This window comes from Neomonachus schauinslandi, chromosome 7 (genome assembly GCF_002201575.2).
Source record: "Neomonachus schauinslandi chromosome 7, ASM220157v2, whole genome shotgun sequence".
Taxonomy (NCBI): Eukaryota; Metazoa; Chordata; class Mammalia; order Carnivora; family Phocidae; genus Neomonachus; species Neomonachus schauinslandi.
The window spans coordinates 81,226,857-81,247,288 of NC_058409.1; the positions used below are offsets into that span (position 1 = coordinate 81,226,857).

General features: G+C 40.1%; 1 protein-coding gene across 1 annotated transcript in view; it reads right to left on the reverse strand.

Annotated features, from left to right (window-relative positions):
- Positions 1-3,816: 3,816 nt before the first annotated feature.
- The window catches only part of FBXL17 (F-box and leucine rich repeat protein 17), a 509,105-nt gene continuing 492,489 nt past the window's right edge, over positions 3,817-20,432 (reverse strand). Inside the window, exon 9 of the mRNA XM_021701497.2 lies at positions 3,817-6,726. Within this exon, the coding sequence (XP_021557172.1) occupies positions 6,586-6,726 (141 nt within the window). The 3' untranslated portion in view covers positions 3,817-6,585. The remainder of the gene's footprint in view (positions 6,727-20,432) is intronic.

Here is a 20,432-nt window from a genome sequence, read left to right on the forward strand (position 1 = left end):
GTCCTTTGATTCCTGTGGTAATGACATGACAGATATGCCACAAGAATTCTCACAGCTGTCTCAGCGCCACATGGACAGCTGTTCTGCTTAGAATCCCAATGATAGCTGGAGAGAAACCAGGAAGTTGTGCAATGCTATGCTCCCAGCACAGGAGAAGAGATGGGTGAGACTAGTGTGTGCCCCACCTCTGCCACCAGCTTAGACATGGGATTGTGTAAACTCTGCTGCACACAGAGCTAACGTCCGCGACCGAACTGGTAGGGAACCTTGCATCTAGGTTTAGCAATTCTTGATAATCAGTTTAAACAAGGTATACAACCTTTTTCCTTTAAACTTTAAATAGAATATTTGATACAAAATAATTTTTTACATAAACATACATTATGAAGCAGATTAATCAAACAAATACTGGTGAAGCCACCCTTCATCTTATAAAAGAGAATTTACAGATTCAGTTTGAAGTCCTTTGTGTGGTCCTGCAATCCCAACCCACTGTCTGCTCCCCACAAAGGTAACCACCACTGTGCAGTTTTCCAATTGTTACCTTTTTCTTTTTCCCTTTTTATAAATACGTGTGTGTCTCTAAATAATAGCTTACTTAATTTTGCTTGTTTTCACTTGATTCTAGAACACACTCTAGGTTTTCCTCCTTTTTCCTCCTACCTTTCAGGTTATTCCATCTTCATTCCCTTGCTCTTCCAGCCTTCCAAATCTTGGAGTGCCCAAAGACACCGTCCTGAGACCTCTTTCTAGCTAAACTAATGGGTTATGATGATTACAGATAGGTTCATGGTTTTAAATGCCACCTATAAACCTCTCTTCCGAACTGACCTCCTATATCCAACTGCATACTCAACATACTCACTTGAATGTCTAATAAGCACCTCAAAAGTAACTCATCCAAAACTGAGCCCTTGATATTCTTCTCCAAAATTTTTTTCTTCTCCACAAACAAATAGAAACTCCATTATCTCTTTAAATATTGCCTGTCTCCTATTCTATTTTTCCTTCTGCAAGACTAGATAGATAGGTTGGAAAAGTCTCATACTACATCCCATGTGTCTTAACCTCTCAGTCTTCCACCTGGAAATTATCCATACAAAAGAAAAAAGACTATTGTTTTTTTTTTTAACTTCCTTTTTACTTTACTCAGATCTACCTTTCAGTTCACAAATCCTTCCCTTAGCTGATTACCAATATTATGCAAGCCTTATTTTAATTTCCATCTTTACATTTTTCATTTCTGAAAATTTTATTTAGTTCTTTAAAAAATATATCTGTTCATTTTTTGATAGTTTTTTCTTATATGTTTTAAATAACTTTTTTATATCTTTGAATATATCAAACTTTTATTTTGTATTATGTATTTGAAAATTTAATATTGAAGCCTTTGAGAATGAGGGTCTATTGTTCGTTTTTTTTCTATTGACTTGCACTAGTGCTGGCTTATTTTCTGTTGTTCTCTGTGATTTTAGATTACGAGTTTATATTTGCTGCCACTCTATTTGTGGGGTTTCTTTTAATGCCTGGATTAAAGGGTACCTTTCTCAAGGGATGATTTTTGTCTGCTTTTGTCAGGCAATGAGCACTCCTGTAATGAATCCTTTTAAAAATACAAATAAGCAACACAAACTATGCAAATAGTGTAGATTCAGGTACTAAACCATGTGAATGGTAGCCAGTGGCTATTAATTTTCAAGAAAACCTTAAAAAAGAAAACAACAAAAAAACCCCCAAGCCCATGAATAGCCAAGGCTGAAAATGACAATTTTCCTTACTGTTTGTGTCTTCAATTTTTGTTTTATTTTAGTTCACTGTTTGTAAAAGGGTATTGCCTTTCGGGATTCTGGCTTTATGTGAGATGAACTCTTGATTTGCCTCCCTATCATTCACTGGCCCGAAGTTTTGTGCACATTCTCTAGGCTACAGTGAACAGTATAGTCTCCCATATTTTGTCGGTTTCCAAGTGTCTCTAGAGATAGAAGTTTTAGCATGCATCAGAATCACCCAAAATGGGTGATTTTCTAAAACACAGATTGCATGTCCTTTGTCACAGCCACTCAATTCCGCTGTTGTAGCATAAAAGCAGCCACAGAGAATACATAAACAAAGGCGTGCGGTTGTATTCCAATAAAACTTTATTTACAAAAACATGCATCAGGCCATGTTTGGCCTGGGGCCATAGTTGGCTGACCCCCTGCTCTAGATTGATGTTCTTACTCTGTTCCTGGTCACAAGAGGTTTCTTTTGCTTTCTTATGGTCACAGCTAGTCATTTAAAAGGGCTTAAAAATATTTTACTCAATTCACAGTGCTCACCATAGCACACACCCTCCCCATTGTCTATCACCCAGTCACCCCATCCCTCCTAACCCCCACCACTCCAGCAACCCTCAGTTTGTTTCCTGAGATTAAGAATTCCTCATATCAGTGAGATCATATGATACACGTCTTTCTCTGATTGACTTATTTCGCTCAGCATAATACCCTCCAGTTCCATCCACGTCGTTGCAAATGGCAAGGTTTCATTCCTTTTGATGGCTGCATAATATTCCATTGTATATATATACCACCTCTTCTTTATCCATTCATCTGTCGATGGACATCTTGGCTCTTTCTACAGTTTGGCTATTGTGGACATGGCTGCTATAAACATTGGGGTAGACATACCCCTTCGGATCCCTACATTTGTATCTTTGGGGTAAATACCCAGTACTGCAATTGCTGGATCGTATGGTAGCTCTATTTTCAACTTTTTGAAGAACCTCCATACTGTTTTCTAGAGTGGCTGCACCAGCTTGCATTCCCACCAACAATGATGTAATGTATGGTGATTAACATAACATAATAATAAAAATAAAGAAAAATGAAGAAAAAAGAATACACTGGGAAAACAAACAAACAAAAATATTTTACTGAAAAGTTTTAGATGTTACATAACAGAAAATCTTCCAGGATCTTCATTTTAGCATACAGACAGAAATAGAAGTTCTGCATTTAAATTTCTACTTGTTGAAAGAATTTTGGGCAAGACTTTTCCAGTGGAAATTATCTTTCCTACAAGTCTAGTCTCTTTAGTAGTCGATGAAGAGTTTCTGGTTAGCCCTTATTTTTCTGTCGAGGTTTTTTCTACCCCCTGCCCCTACAGAACACATACTCTTCTGCTTGACTTGGTTGCCTCAAATACCCTGAACTTGCCTAGCTGTCTCATTCCCTCATGACTTTGCATATATTTTTCCATCTTCCAGGTTGCTCTCCCTTCCTTCCCCACAGTAAGTTTGGCAAATTCCTGCTACTCCTTCAACCCTCATTAAAAGTCCCTCTTCTGTGAAGTTCTTCTTTCCCAAAGCTGTTACTGTGTCCTATTCATTCTAACTATGCCCATTACTACACCTATTGTACTGCACTGCTATCGCTAGTTTTCAAGAATGTCTCTTTGCTGGCTATAGGAAACTTGAGGATAGGACTGAGTTTTATTTATCTTTAAATGACCAGTGCCCGGTACATGTTTTTTACTCAATACATTTATTTGCTTTTGAAAAAATGAATAAATGGCTAAGCAGATGAATGAGTCCTTAGGGAATGGGATTTTAAACAAACCCCTTGTTTAAGGTTTTAATCTATCTCAGTAATCACTGGCCAAATTAGAACCTCCTAAACCCAGGCTTGTTTATTATTCTGGTTAGTCAAACCTACATAAAGTCAGTAGTGAAACACACAAGGACATGGACCATGCATGCATCACACCCAACCAGCATCAGGGAGGCCATTTATTGTCTCTAAAATAAAACAAAAGACACAGTGCTTTGTTTCTCTTTTATTGCAACCCATTGCAAGGTCAAAAGATTCACGGAAATATAGAAACTACAAACTGGGTGAATTTCCTTTATCCACTCAAAAAGACATTAAAGACAAAGGACCAGAATTTTTCACTACAGCAATATATTTCATAGTCTTTATTCTGAAAATACTGTTGACATTTTGGAGAGATAAAAAGCCCTGCATTAAACGTGTTCACATATATTTATGACATTCTACGCAAAACAAGAAATTCTATATTGCCCAGAAATCATTTTAAGCCTCATTTCAAAGCATCTAATGAGAACACATTCAACAACCATCACAGGATCACTCAAGGTGATGCTTTTTTTTTTTTTTTTTTTTCTGGTTGTTTTTTGAGATTAATGCTTTGAGGCTGGATACGATATTTCTACAGATTTCTACAAATATACCAAAGCAGTTTTCCAGGTTATGTTGCATCAGGCTTTCTGGATTAGTCAACATCTTAAAGAATAAGTGCAAGTCCCCCACCCCACCCCACCCCCAAGCTAAAGCATGTTATAGTGCTGTATTTTAGATTCGAAAAATGCAACATTTAAAAAAAATCAATTATACACTTCTGAAACCGTTTGACAACCAAACTGTAACACTCTAAAGATTATTACAACTTTGAACTGAAATGGCACCATCCATATCATCAATGGCTCTCCCTTCTTTTGTCTTTTTTAACTATTTAAAATATAGTGTGACATATATAAAAATTAAACTTTTGTTTATTCACTCAAGTTACTATTACTATACACACTGTCATAAATTAGTTTTGGATTAAAAACCAGTTAAAATATTGTGAATTAAAATATTTTTCAGTGGTGGGGAAATGAATATGAAAACGATACCACTTGATGGGCAAGAAGAACTTTTTTATCAATAATAAAGTTTTTTTTTCTTACACAAATTTTATTCCGTTCAAATTAAATTAGTAACCTATTTAGCGATGGAAAAAATACCCTTGGTGCTTACTAACTAGATTTTCTTAACTGATTGGGATTAAAAGCAAAAAACATGCCACATCAGAAACATGTTGACATGATCAAAGGAAACAGTGTTTACAAAAAAGGAGTCATTATAAATAAGTGAATGGTATTTGAATGTAAAGCTATATTTTGTTTCTTACAGCTAGTATCATTTTAGCTATATTGGGACTTACCGAAAGTGAAACTCAAACCTTAGTATATCTGCTAAAGACCAAAAAAACAGTTATGTCCACATTGGGGAAGAATAAATAGCAAACTCACAAGGCAGGGTTTTGTATCTAGCTCTACTGTGAAAGATAATCACTCTTTAGCTTAAAAAGGCTCCCTGCTGTCTTGATTATAAATCTAGACACAGGAAAGTTTACTTGAGCCTGAGTCTCTACTATGAATTAATTGTAAAGATGTGTGAAATCAAAACATATATTCATTTACTGATAGATATGTCTTAACTGAAAGCTGGCAATCTTTAAACAAAGAAATGCTTATTTCTGACAAGTGTAAACAGAATCTTAATGAAAAGACTTTCTCATTTTTCCTCTTAACTCATACATTAACCAGCAATAGATCTTTGTAATAGCACAAGAACTATTCAAAAATAGCATGCATATATCCAAAACACCTGTTCTAAAGCCCAAAGCAAAGCAAAAAAAAAAAAAAAGATAAATCAATAGAAAGATTGTCTACTTATATCTCACTCATTAATCTTCTATTCATGTGACTACCTCCAAATCTCAGGAATATACTTTCATAATTACCAAAATTAACTAAAATAATTAAATGATCTGTAGGGTTTGTTGTTGTTGTTTTTTTTAATAACTGCTTACTATTAATTACACTGGTGCCTTTAATGTGGATAATGCTAAGGTTAGCTCCAAATATCATTAAAATATACCTGGACCAGTTACTACCCATGAAATAAAAGCTAATACAATGTTAACATAAAACTTAACTAAAATATTCAGGACTCAACAGAACACATTTACAGAATAATGAATAATTAACTTTTGTGAGCTGGCCAGGGGAGTTCAGATTGTTGCCTCCATATAAAAACTTCACGGAAGGCTTTATTTCCTTTAGTCCCTACCTCACCTACAGATAGCAAGTCAGCCCTCTGTGGATAGACTGAGGCAGAGCCACAGTGGATGACATGTTCCCTCAGTGACCTGGAGGGAGGCCCCTCTGTCAGAAAACAATCTAGAAAGAAACCGCCCTGGAGTTTGTGCACACATGCACGTGTACACGTATAGGAGGGGGTGTGAGAACCTGGATGTGTGTATGTGCCTGCAATTTTGCAAAGTACTGGTTTCCTGGTTTCTAATTAGTGCAACATCACTTCTGGTCTGGTCATCATCAGGAGAAGTGCACAATTCTATCCCATCAAAAGAGAAGGCACATGCCTTTCTGTCAGGGCATCTTCAAGAGGCAATAATTAGAAGCTCAAAATAATAGACCAAAGTTTTTTGGTTTTACAGTAAAAATTTTTTTTTTCTTTAGAGAAACAAGCCTTTGAACTTAAAAACTAAAGGGTCTGTGGCTTTCGAAATCTTTACTTTTTAAGGAAAAAAAACCCAAACAAACCCCAGCTCACCTGGGAACAAATAGCAGTTGCGCTTAGGCTATGCGGTATGCAAACAAGACACAAATATACACACTGGGGTACACCCACAGACACGGAACAGTTAAAACCTTTCCAAGGGATCACCCACCCCAAATCTCCAGGTCCTCTCCACGCTGCTGAATGCCCCGAGTGGCCGTAGGCATGAGCAGGAGTGTTAGGAGGAGGCGGCAGACATGTTGGGGGTCCAGCCCATCTGATAGGCTCTCTCCAAGGTCCTCTTGCAGTCCTGCAGCACGGTGCTGAAGGTGATGTGGGGGTACTGCTGCACCAGCTGCTCCACCGTGACTTCGCTGACCTGCAACCACAGAAGAGCCGCCGTCACGCAGGGGACCATTGAAACCACGAGCTGCCCACGTTCTCTGGCGTGCTTACGGTGTTACTAGGAACCCTCGCCAGGTTCCTTCTCAGCAGCGTGAGAAAGCGTTTTATAAGACACGTGTTCCTTTTTGTCTGACCTTCCTGATTTCCTAAGTACTGGCGTTCACCCTTGGGGATTTTTCAAAAAGACGTATATATCATATCAAGAAATCAAATGTGTTTTCTAGAAGCATAAATGATAGTGGCTTACTGAGATCTTAACAATGCCCATTGAAAAGCTAGTGCTTGGGAGAAGAGGCAGCAGTAAGACAGCATTCTTATGTGCATTTGACTTCATCATCGACCTGACAGCTTTTTTAGGACAAAACTGTAGATGGGTAGAGAAGATCCACAGGATTCTAGGTAGAAGTGTTGGGGGAAATGTTTATTTTTCTTTCCTTTAAATGTTAAGGTATTGCAAACTTCCAGTCCCTTTGTGGAAAGGGCTGAAATGTGAGGAATCAATAATTAAAACATACATGGCTGGCAGGTCAGGGATGGCCCCGACAGACCTTAACCATCAAAGATACCACCTTGATTCTTGATTAGACAAGGCAATCAGACAGGCCTAATTAAAACTAACACCTTTACAATTGCTGTGCTGTGAAGGGATTAATTTGTCAATTATTTTTAAGCTGATTGCAGTTCATATCACAGAAGTAGACAGCTTCCTTCATCCTTTAGATAAATAAATGATTAACCTAAGAACCACAACTTTTAGGTAGCTTTATTTAAAATCTTTATTGAACACTTGGGCATTTTCAAATACATCAATATTTCATTTATACTGAGTAAGCTGGTCTGAAAGAAGGTGCTTATGATACACAATTTTGTGCTCCCTCTCCATGTCTGTTCATTATCGAAAAATATCAGGACCACCAGGAAAAACCGAAAACAACATCAAACCCTTGCTGTTTGCTTTGAAAGCCTGTTTAGAAGTATGATGACCATGACATTCAGTCATCTGCACTTTTCTGAAATAACATGATGTTTTTTAGGTGCTTTGGAAAACTATGTTATATATAATCTTTTTTTTAATTGGGAATTGATATTTCAACATTGCATTGATGATACTTAATCTGTCAGAATACGTCTCTATTCAAGACTTGCTTGTATTTAAATCAACTTTCATTCCAAATTCAACCAAACCACATAGTTAATTCTTTTTTGTGATATAGATACAGTGTATAACATTGTTTTCAAAAACAAGAAGAAAATAATCTTAAATAAAAAGGAAAAACGGATACATAAATTAGAGTTGAGAATATGAACTGAGGGCCCTAAGAGGATTTTTAAGCAATATTTTTAATTTTTTAATTTAAATTTATGCTCTAAGTCTTGCTTGAGTTGAGGCAACTTATAACAGTACACTTAGAAGGTCATACACCATCTAGCCCTGCCTATCTCTCTAGCATATTGTTGATACTCCAGTCACCTGACTTAATTTCAGATCATCAAACTGTCCAAGTTTCTTCTGGCCTCAGGGTCTCTGCACATGCTATTCTCTTTCCTGGAATACTTTTAAATCCAGTTTCTCCTAAAAACCCCTTTGTTATGCCCACTTCCTAGTCATTCTTGAGTTCTTAGCTTCAATGTCATTCCCCAGGAAACTTTAATCACTGCCTGCCCTATCCTTGCTCCCCTCCCCAAGCTAGGTAAGGCTTCCAGGTTATTTATTCTTTTAACATTGCCCACTTTGCCTTCCTAGCACTTATAAAGTTAGTTTATAATTGCTTCATTTAATGTCTGTTTCTCCTGCTCCAATGTACAATCCACAAAAGCCAAGATCATTTTTGTATCCCTAAGTCAGGCCTTGTGATTAGTGAATGAACGATAAAATAAATACCAAATGACGAATAAAAAATAGAAACTCAAAGCAAGGCAAAGCCATACACTCAAATACTAATCACAAAGACCAATGATTCACTGGGGAATTCCTAGTTGGCTCAGGAATTCCCTCCTTCAGGAAGTCTTCCCTAAGCAATCCTGTCTCCCAGAGAGGTTGGGTTAGGTATCCCCTTCCCTGTGCACCTGTGGCGGGCACCCTGCATGGTTTTTCTTTTACTTAAGCGCTCTCACGTTGCAATCATCTCTTTACTTACCTGCCTTTGCCTTCCACCTGAACAGAAGCCGGGGGCCAGGGGACTGCCTTTTACCTTTAAAGCTATCAAGCTGTGCACAACATAAAGAAGAAACATGGCAACTGTGGTTCATACCATGGACTTCAGAGTCAACCAGAAACAGGTTAGAACCCTGGTTTCACTTTATTTCTTCAAGACTTAGTTTCCTCAACTGTATGCACAGAATAAAAGTACTTAAGTCATAGGATTGTTATAAGGATTAAGTGTAATGATATGCTTAACACTGTGGCTGACTTAAAAAGGTCCCCAAATGGTAGCTCTTATTATTACAGCAGGCACTCAATAAATTCTCTATAGCAATGCTCAATATTGTTCAATTTCTGAGATATTTCAGAAATGAGCTCTGATAACATTAGTTGTAATGTTCAAAGTAAAATAATCATAGGGCAAGAAGTAACCTTTAAAACATACTTCATATACAAGCAGAGTCTATTATATCTTATTGTTCTCTAGGGGAGAGTCTAGAACTTTCCTTAATAAAACAGTGCAGGTTGTAAATATCCACTTTTGGAAAATCCTCCCTTTTCTTTACCTGATGTTTCCCATTCTGCTGTTAGGTTACCTTCCTCCCTCCTGCCATCAACAAACCCATAAGGATGCAGGTCTCACTAAGAAAGAACTGAAGTCACTTGGTCAGAGAGGACACCCAGAAAATCTACATTGCATTGCAAGAGAAGAAAGTGTGGTCCAAACCACGTGGTATCCAAGGAACAACTACCTGAAAAGCGATGACAAAAGAATGGAGAAGATAAGACATTTAAGCCCACCCTAAAGATGGGGCCTGCCTTCTGTGCTGCATCTTTTCTAATCTACACATGGGCCTGTATAAAGTCCTATACCTAGGGCTGACAGGCAATTTGTTTTGGAGATTCAATTTTTAAAAACAGAAAATATCTCTATGTGATAACTTTTACAGGAAGAGAGATACAATTCACCTTAAGCAAACTTGATATTTGAAGATAAATTTATGAAGTACATCAATGAGTGGATAATTGTTGACTTGGTAAAGTCTTTCATGGTCAGGTTAATTTATTTTCTCAGCTCTCCCAACGTCTTCTATATGTCCTTTGATTTACCAAAATTCAATTTACCTATTTCTGTTGCATTAAGTAAGGTCTACCTGTAGCTGAGAATATAGAGTATATTAGCTCTCTGGCTTTCACAGGTTCTGAGCAAGAATAGACAGTAAGTTGGCTTCATATGGCTGTATGAAAAACAGAACAAGTAATCCTCTGAGGGTATAATATGTCTTCTAAGCAATCTTTTTGCTAACTGCGCTCTGTAAATTCTAGAAAACAGAGCAGAGGGGAAAATGCAAATATTCCATTTTAGAGCTTTGTTGGGTAGAAGCTATTCAGGGGAAATACATGTGTTCCCACTAGGGAAGGTTCTATCTTTTACTTATAGTGTCTCCTGGCGATATGGTGTGACAAATTGTATACTAAAGTTATTTTCATTTACTCCTCAGAAGTACAAATTATGCTCACCTCTTTGTATAGAATCTATAAGCACTTTGGTGCCTTAGAGAAAGAGTTCGGTGTTAGACACCAGGAGGGTCCAAATCATTTTAAATCGTTACGCCTACATACACATTTCTGCAGACATTTTGTCATGCACAACCCCACTCACTAGAATGAAAAGAACCATTCTCTGTTCCAACTCATAAAATGTGTGTAATATAAGAAAGGAACATAGATGAATTTTTTTTAATTTCCCCATGATCCCTGGTTTTCTGTATTCAATTTCTTTTCCTCTTGCTGAAAACTATCAATGGCAACTCCTATATTACACAGGAGATTTGAAAAATGCAGCCTATCTTCCTTAAGAAATATGCAGTGGTGTCATTTGAAGAAATTACTGTGATTAAAGGGAAAAAAGTGTGTACCACGGGTTTTTTTTTTAAAAATATAAGAAAAATTGGATTTTATGGTTCTCTCCAAAGACTGCATAATCATAATTTACATTTTCAAAATTATTACAACTCTTTTCAAGGTAGTAGCAATTTGTCTGGTATTTTAATCTATTTTGAGTTAACATCTATCTATTAGCACTTTTTGAAACTGTGAGGTAAATTGCTATGCTAATTAAGGTAAATCACACCATAGTTTCATTCTATTGCTGCTGCTACTATGGAAGGGTGAGGAGAGAACCTTCCGAGCTTCTGAGGTTCAGCTGAGCTAATTTATCTAGACCATCGCACCGCTGTTTCACCTCCTCATCAAAACTTTCCCCAGAACGTTCCAGCTAAGTGTAAGCCCAAGCCTGAAGTATCTCCCCAATGATAACTATGGTTCAAAAAATACTATTTCTAATAAAATTTGCCAAAGAAACCATTTATATTACGTGATTCTTATTTCCTCTTTGCCTTATGTTTTAAAATAGACTTGTTTCTTATGAGGGAGGAAATATTTGACACCTGAGTATATTAAAATCACACTTATGAATACACTTATGAATATAACAAACCACTTAAAATCACTTTTTTAAAAATTACTTTTTTCTAAATGGAGAACTTTTCCCTGCAGAAAGTGACCACTACTGAAAATACCAATACCATGTATTGCGTTATTGCTAGACTATAAGTTCCTTGACAGCAAAGAGTATTTGAGTCATCCCTTTGTTTTCAGTCCTATGCACACTCCCCACTGTATTCTTGCCCCATTAGATTATGAGCTCAAGAGACAGGAGTTTCTGTTGGTTTTGTTCATGGCCAAATCCCTCGCACCTATAGAATGTCTAGCCCCTAGTAATGACTCAATAAATATTTGCTGGCTCAATTACTGTAGTAGTCATTCGTGAATAGGTATTGAGTAAACACAGAAGCACTGATTAGTACTGCGCCAGATAAGCTCACCTTGTTCTCAGACCGTTCCAGCTACAGTGGTAGCAGTCTCTAAAGTCTTGATATTATGGCGGCTCCAAACTCCTTTTGTCCTTTGAAGCTCATACCCAAGGTGATCTTTGTGCTACTCTCCTCTCCATCTGACATCACTGGGTATGTCTTTCCAGATACATCTTCCCTGGGGTTTCCAACCACTTTGCACAGGAGACCAAAGTAGCTCATGTTGGTGGTTCAGCCATTTGTTGGGTCATGCTGCCGTCAGGCAGTACTCAGGAAATGCCCAAACTATGCTTCAGTTAACTGATGGCAGCCTTCCTTACTGGAGATCGGGGTTACTACACTGGCTGGATAACACCGAGAAAGATGTTTGTGGTCACTAGATATGAGCCAGTTTCCAAAACTTCGCAAAAACCCACATGGTTCAGAAGATTTAATGCTTCTGTTTACAGCATCAGCACCCTGCTCAGCGTGGTGGACCCGGGAGGGGTCCACAGAAGACTCTGAAATTTTGTGACATTTAAGGTCTGTTCTCATGTCACAGTTATCTGGTGGCAGAAGGTGAACTGTGGGCAAATCTCCTGACTCAGGACAATACTACCTCCTATAATTTCTTGGGCTGCAGCAATTCTACCTGCTTCACTGCTACCTGGGAGCAAATGGCAATCTGAGGAGCTTTTTGTTGGTGGTGGTCATCACAGTGGTGTTTGGCATTTGTTGTTGTTCCAGATAGCATGATAGCAATACTGTGACTCCTGGTACAGTCCCAGACAAGGAAAAATTCTTCAACACAAACTGTCCTATGCTCCCCGCTGAGAAGCACTGTACTCATCAGATTTAGGCACCCATGTGGTAGGGGATAAGTCAAACACATTTCTTCTCTTTGCCATGGTTTACTTTGACGAAATACTTGAAATAATTTGGTAATTTTTCATTCTAATGACCAACAGAAGCAAATCAAAAGCATGTCCCCATTCCAGTATGGAGGGAATGGGAAAAATATTCAATGAGCATCTGCTATTTTCCAGTCATATAAGCATTAATGTTCCTTATTACAGATGAACTGTGGCTCAGAAAGAACTGGTATTTCACACCGGGTCATGCAGCTGGTAAATGGGAGCCAGGATCTGAATCCAAAACTCCTAAACACAAATGTTCTCTGCCCTGTGCCATGCTGGCCCAGCACACAGGTAACAGCGAGGAGCAGGAAGTGCCCGACTGGGGCCTAACCAATCACCTGCCCCAGTAAAATGTTCACCGACATGCACTTTCCATCTACATGGCGAAAAATGATTTCAATTTACATATAAATATATGTCAAAGTCCTTTACAATTTCTCCAAAATGGCTGTTCTGTGGGAATGTAAATTCTAATGGATCTCACTTGGCTTGGGGAATATTCTGTTGTGGAGCTGTGGTTGCAGGAGACTTTGAAACGTGACAGAGACATGAGGACCCTGCGGGACTAACGAGGGACCTCCCGGCAGGACACACTGCCCCATGACATACACAGGCATTGCTTTCTCTCTAGTCTCCGGCCCATCAAAACACTTTTGTGTGTCCCAGAGGTACAATGACCAACATGACAGATATGGTCCCTGTCCTCTGGGGGCAGGGAAAATGGACAATTACACCAGCCACAGCAAAGCTTGAGAAGTGCTTTCTAGGGGAAGCGCAGGTTGCTGTGGACAGAGGCACCCAGCCTTCTCCAGGAGGGTGGGAAAAGGCTTTCCAAAAGAAGTAATATTTAATTGAACTTCTGAAGGACAAGGAGGCATCGGCCTGTGTACATATGCGTTAAATACACACATATTATTCAGGGAAGAAGGGAAGCCCATTCGTGAGCCAGAGTAAAACGCGAATGTGTCCCTTACTCTGTAAGCTTTGTAAGGCGATGTTTCTCCAGCTCATCTAGCAAACTCAAGGGTATAACTGAAGGAGCTCTCACTTCACAAAGCTCTGTTTTGAGGAGAGGAGGCGAAGCAAACGGACCCCTCTATCTGAGGTGGGGAGTGGGGCGAGTAAGGAACTCACAGCACACTGTGAAGGTGCTGCAAATAGCAACTACACTCCTCTCTCCTAATTCAGGGCTCTTGCCCTCATGCTGGTCTGTCATTCTTCAGACTCCCTGGGCAATGTCACTCACTGCTAACAGCCCCAGAGGCTGACTCCTGGCAGCCCAGAGGCAGAGTGTTGTCTGTCGGGCAATTCGCCTCCGGAATCTGCTTCTCTCTGAGTGTCTTGGCTCTCTGGGCAACTGTACTGGTTATCTGTGCAACCTGGCACTCACAAGGTGTAGCAAAAGTCGTGGACAATGCATATTCAAATAATGCCCAAATGCTCTTTAAGCAAGTGCCCACTGGCCCCAAGATGGGCACATAGCAAAATGGATAAAATGAGAGTAATATGAACCCTAGTATACGTCAAATTGGCATGTAAATGAGATGAGTCATCTAAGTGCAGTTTAAAATCTCTTAAATAGGATACTAAGAAAAGAATAAAACAGCAGATGATACACTGATTTTCCCGGGACCCTGCACAGCCAACACCATGCACCAGGCTCTCTTTGGCGATTCTATATCCTTCACTTTGCAGCAGGACTTCTCACGTCCCTGGTTTGGCTGACGTGCCATGTCCTGCTGATGCTGCCCTACGTTAGAACACGGAGGTCCAGGACACCAAAAATCTGGAGCGACTTTTACACTCTCTCACCTCACCTTTCTCTTCAGCAGCAAGGCTAAGCTTCCCAGAAGCCTGGAGGAGGATACAGCAGTAAGGCATGAACAGACTGTGGGCAGAGCCCACAATGAAGAGAAAGGGTCTTCCCCAGACTGGTGAGGGCTGTGGAAATGATTCTAGGTGTGAGCCGAAGCACCTGCTCTTTGTCTCTACTGTACAGGCAGCTTCACATTCTTTTCCTTCCCTCCGCCTCTCTCAGTCAAACCAATGAACGTCCTTCTCCACGAACTCCACAGTAACTCACACGTAACAAACGTTTGATATGTGTTTACTGAAGTGGGATGAGTTCAACTCTGTCTGCAACCAAGAACACAAACAAGAATACAGTGGATCTCAGCCCAACTGCTCACCAGAATCACCTGGGGATCTTTTAAAAATCCTGATGCTCAGGTCATATCCCAGACTGACTGTATCTGAATCTTGGGGCACTGGGACCCAGGCACCAGTATTTTTTAAAGCCCTCCCCCCCCCAGGAGATTCCTGTGCAGCTCAGGTTGAGACCTACTGGTCTAAAGCTTTCAACTGAAGAGCTTGTAGAGGGCACAGGTGATTTCTGCTCTTGGGAATCTGAACGCAAGGTCTGAAATAAGATTATTTAAAGATAACAAGTATGCACTTGCCTCCCATATTGCCCTCTCCATTAAACTGAGTCAGGGCTTCTGGAGAAAAGAAACTGCTGCCCCTACAGCTTATAAGCCCATCTTTTTACAAATACTCATCACTACATGAAACACAAGGTACGTTTTTTGAATGTGGTAAAAACAGACTGGTTTCCTCTCCTTCAGCATCGGTATTGGAACTCTAGTTGGGCACAGCCAAAGGAGGCCACCTCCTGACCTTCCCAATAGCTAATGGAAGGGAAGATTCCCTTAAACCCAGGTGTCACATGGATGTATGTAGTGCTTCCTCAAGGGACCACCCATGAGGTGGAAGGATGGAGCACACATGACTAAATATTTAATATAATTTTAAGAAGAAAAACTGATTATCTTATTGGAGACTAAAGGCCACCTGCTAAATATGGGAGTCAGTTGATTGATTATAGGCCACCCACAATGCACTTCGCTTCATGTATGAACCTCATACTACTGGCCTGAGGCCTTTATGGATGTATTTTTTTTTATATAGAGAGGCAAGAAATATTACTCTTGGTGGCAAAAAACTCATCTAAAAGTCCCAAAGCTTAGAAAGAGACAGATACTGAGAATGCAATGAACCTGACAGAGGCAGGCTCATAAATTCAGTCAACTTTGTCAAATGCAGTCATTCCATTTCAGAATCTGCAATGATTGGAAGTGCTATGCTCTGTCAATATCACAACAGGCCTGGCTTCATGCTGTCTCTTTTTCATGAAATGTGGGTTGCCTGTTAACACTAGCATTGCTTTCTATTCACTTGAATTAGCACAGTGAGAAAGCAGCAAAGAACCTGGGAGGATGAGGATCACAGAAACGCCTGCAGTGTTAAGTGAGAATCGGGGCTCGCCAACCTGAAGCCTCTAATTAGAGATTAGTGTCACAGGACTCCAACAACCAGACTGTCAGAGAGAGAAATTAGTGACATTTTCATTCCCTGTTCCAACAAGCAATCTTCCACCAAGAAGGATGTTTCAAGTCAAGTGTAAGCTCTATGTATAGCCTTGTGTGTTCCATTCCAAAGCCACAGACCACTGGCCATGGAATTGACCTATTGCACGAATCTATACATTTTTTGTATAGATTTGCATGTGCGGTGCAGATGAGAACCAAAGCAGACCTGTGTGGGACATCAAGGTGGAGAAAGCCACTTGGGGAGTCATCTGCGATGCTCTAAATGGTTCAGCAAAAGATTGACTATTTGAGAAACACTGGCCCTAATAAGATAATTAATGTAGTCAGTAACTGAGCAGTAAGTGCAATGTATTTAGAGAACACATCTGGGTGTTTCTAAATTCAACTCTCAAAGTTAAGCTGAAAAACACAATCGAGAGAGAAGACTCTTAGAACTAAAAACATCTTTTCTTTTATGCTTAATGGCTTTCTTGATTTCAGTTTTTATTTTCTTACATAAAGCCTAGGGCAGTGGTAATCACCAGTAGACACCTAACGAAAAAATATCCTTCTAAAACGGCGGTTTCCATCAGGTAGAAATGATGGATTTGATCTGTTTCCTAAAACAAATTTATTACCAGCAAAAATTTATTCTGCATAAAAGTGATCTGTAAATCTGTGGATGAGAAAGCCTGAGGGGCGCCTGGGTGGCTCAGTTGGTTAAGCGTCTGCCTTCGGCTCAGGTCATAATCCCAGGGTCCTGGGATCGAGTCCCACATCGGGCTTCCTGCTAGGCAGGAAGCCTGCTTCTCCCTCTCCCACTCGCCCTGCTTGTGTTCCCTCTCTTGCTGTCTCTCTCTCTGTCAAATAAATAAATAAAATCTTAAAAAAAAAAAAAAGAACACCTGAAAACAAGTGATATTTTTGGTGTTCAGAAGAGAGACTCTACATAAATCAGAGCATTCTGGGGTCAGGCTCTGAAGGAATCGGAGTCCAATCATACAGCAGATGCCTGGACTCTGTCCGTGACTATCATGAACCCCAGGGGCTTTTGGCTACACTCACAACCCCCCAGTTACGGAAACTGGTATTAAATCCAAGGTATCATCTTTTTTAGTCATTTATTTCCCTCTGTCCAGATACTTTTTTAAAAAATGATTTTATTTATTTATTTGACAGAGAGAGACACAGTGAGAGAGGGAACACAAGCATGGGGAGAGGGAGAGGGAGAAGCAGGCTCTCCGCTGAGCAAGGACCCTGATGTGGGGCTCGATCCCAGGACCTTGGGATCACAACCTGAGCTGAAGGCAGACACCCAACTGACTGAGCCACCCAGGCGCCCCTACAGATACTTCTTATAATCTATAAAACTATTAGGAGAAAGTGGGATCTAATGTTTCTCAAACTTGCTTGTAGCTGTACAATACTTCTGCAAACCAAAATAATAAATAAACAAACCAAATAAGTAAACTAAATAAATGAAGCAATGAAAGTGGGGCTGCTCTGGTTGAAGTTAGGTGAGAGGACCAGGCCCCACTCTGTCATTCCCAGAGACTCCTCAGAACCTCCTCAGAACCCTGGAGCTATACAAAATGCAGATGAGAAACACAGTCCATCCATCCATCCTCCAATACACATTTGTTTAGTAACGGTAATGTACCAGCCACTGTGGCCGGGTCTGGCAATACAATCTAGAAGCAGAAATCCATGGATCTTACATTCTAATGAGGGGGAGGGGGATGGGGACGAGGAAGGTAAGCATTCACCGTCACAGCAAATAAGAGCTAATGTTTATTGCTTGCTTCGTGTAAGGAACTTTCCACACATTAACTCATTTAATCCTCTCTATAGTTTACGGGAGAGGTGTTATTTTTATTTCCACTTCACAGATGAGGGAAGCAGTCCGGGAGATGGAGATAGAAAAGCCAGGAGCATGGTGACATTGAAGGCAAGGGAGAAGCATTCTCATAAAGGAGGACATGGTTACCACGGCGATGCAGCTGCTAGGAGATGAAGCAAACTGTGGACAGAGCAGTGGCCACTGGATGTGGTGACGAGGAAGTCACCGGTGACGCTGGAAAGAGCGGAATCAGTAGCATGGCGGAAGACAACCACAGAGGACCATGGCTGAAAGCAGATGTGGGAATCAAAGCAAGGTTCTTTATGCAGAAGAAATATACTTTGGGGTGCCATTTCTGACAGCTAATTTGCAGTCCTACTGCACGCACTATAATTGCCTGCTTGTTTGTCTGTCTCCCCCAGGAGGCTGCGGGCTCCGTGGGGGTAGAGACGGTCTTATTCACTGTTTTTTCTGATCTGTCACCTATCACAGTGACTGGAACACAAGTAAGCAACTCAACGGATATCTCTTCAATAAATGGATAAAATAGATGATAAAAATTGGGACAGGGGAGGGAGTTTAGGTTTCTTCTTGAAAAACTACTTGTCAAACAAAATTTTCCCCTGCTGAATGGCAGGGCCTCGCGTGCAGACTGAGCCGGTTGCTTCCCGAGGGGCTGTTGTCCCTCAGTCTCCTAAGCCACCGCAAGCTGTCCTTGCTTCTACTGTGAAGTCAGGTGCTCAGGAGTTCTGGGATCTAATCTGAGCCCTGTTAAGAAACTGCTGTTACCTTTTCTATTTACAAATTAGAAAAATAATATGATCCTGCAACCTAATTCTTTCATATAATTACTTAAGCCAAATCAAAGTTCCAAGGAGATTATTTACTGCAAAGCAATGACACTCCCGGGTGCCTTCAGGCAAACTCTAACATAACATTCTATTCACCCTACAGCATCTGGGGAACAGCAGACCCTCTCTTTTCTCCTTTCTAAAAAAAAATAAAATTTCACTGTACATCAATCCCATAACAGAAGTGAACAAAACATAAGCAGTAGCTTACAGCACATTCCCTTAAATAAGTGTTCTCGGGGAGATGTCGATTTTCCTGAAGAAGCAAAAGGAACAAGTCCCAGCCTGGACATTGCATGCCATGTAACTTGGCAAGTCTTTACTCTGTTCACAGGAAAGGACTGCGACCTACTGGTCTCTGAATTTCTTCTTCCCTTATAAGTGTAATTGTTATTTAATGGGTTTTAAGTATGAAAAAAATAGATCCTATTTGTTCCTGAGAACTGCTAAGTCTCAGGGCCTTGTTTTCTTTGTAAGATATTAGCATGTGAATTTATATTCACGGCTACAATCTTATGAACCAGGTAGTTCACGTCATGGTTAAATATCACATACAAGATTCCACAACAGATATGTACATATGAATAAATAATAGTAGTAGTAGTTGACATTACCGAGGGCTTACAGTGTATGTGATGTTGGGCTAAGCGCTCTGTTGCACTATCTCATTTAATCTCAGAACAACCCTATGGAGTAAATATATCGCGATTTTTCAGATGGTGAAACTGAGGCTTTTAGGGATTAAGCTGTCCAAAATCCCACAGACAGTAAAGCAAAGGAGGTAGCATTTGAAAACCCCGCAGTCTGACAGCAACATGCTGTGTTTCTTGGCTTAATACTTAAATACAGGGAAGGCCTCTCAGGTGAATAGGACTGGAAGAAGAGGAGATGGGAACGCTTGGCTACCGTGAGGTTGTGAGGTTGTGAGGTAACCTCTGAATTTCAGCTGATGTGTCTTTCTGTTTCAATTACCAAGAATAATCAGGAGAGGGTTGTAGAAATGTGTTTTAAAGCGTTCCTATGCGAAAATCACCTGGAGAAACTGTTTTATCAGCAAAAGGAACAAGATGCTGATTCTTCAAGTGAAGGACTGGGGTTCAGATTTTCGAGCCCCAGCCACGCTCTCTAACCATTTTTCATCTTCCCTCTTTCTCTGAGCACACGACGGTGCGCTACCCGGTACATAACCGGGTAATGGTCACGTCGCCTGGGCCCGGGACAGCACAATCAAATACAGTCAACACCACTCCTGCCTTATTAGGACAGAATGTTTTGTTTTGTTCTGTTTTTCACTTTATTTTCTTTGATAAGGCATAAATTCTCAATTTTCAATTTTGGCTACGGGCAATCTGGAAACAGCTGTGCATGCATTGCAGGGGAGTGGGGAGTCCCTGCAGGTACACACTCGGTTTCATGGCTGAATTGCTACCAAAACAGTCCTGGACACAGCGCCCCACAAATTATTTTTCCTTTAAACTGATTTTTCCAGTTAGTTCTGTATATTAGTTACAGAGTCCTATATTATTTTCCCCATAGGGCTTTCCTGCTCCTGATTCCTAAACAAGCTGATAAAAACTCCATTTTCTCCACAGAAATATTTAGGTGGTTGAGGCTTTCTCTTACCATAATTACTTCCTGAAAAATGCAGTGGTCAATTTTTCCCTGAATATTTTTACATTAAACTGGGCACACAAAAGTTGGCCCTT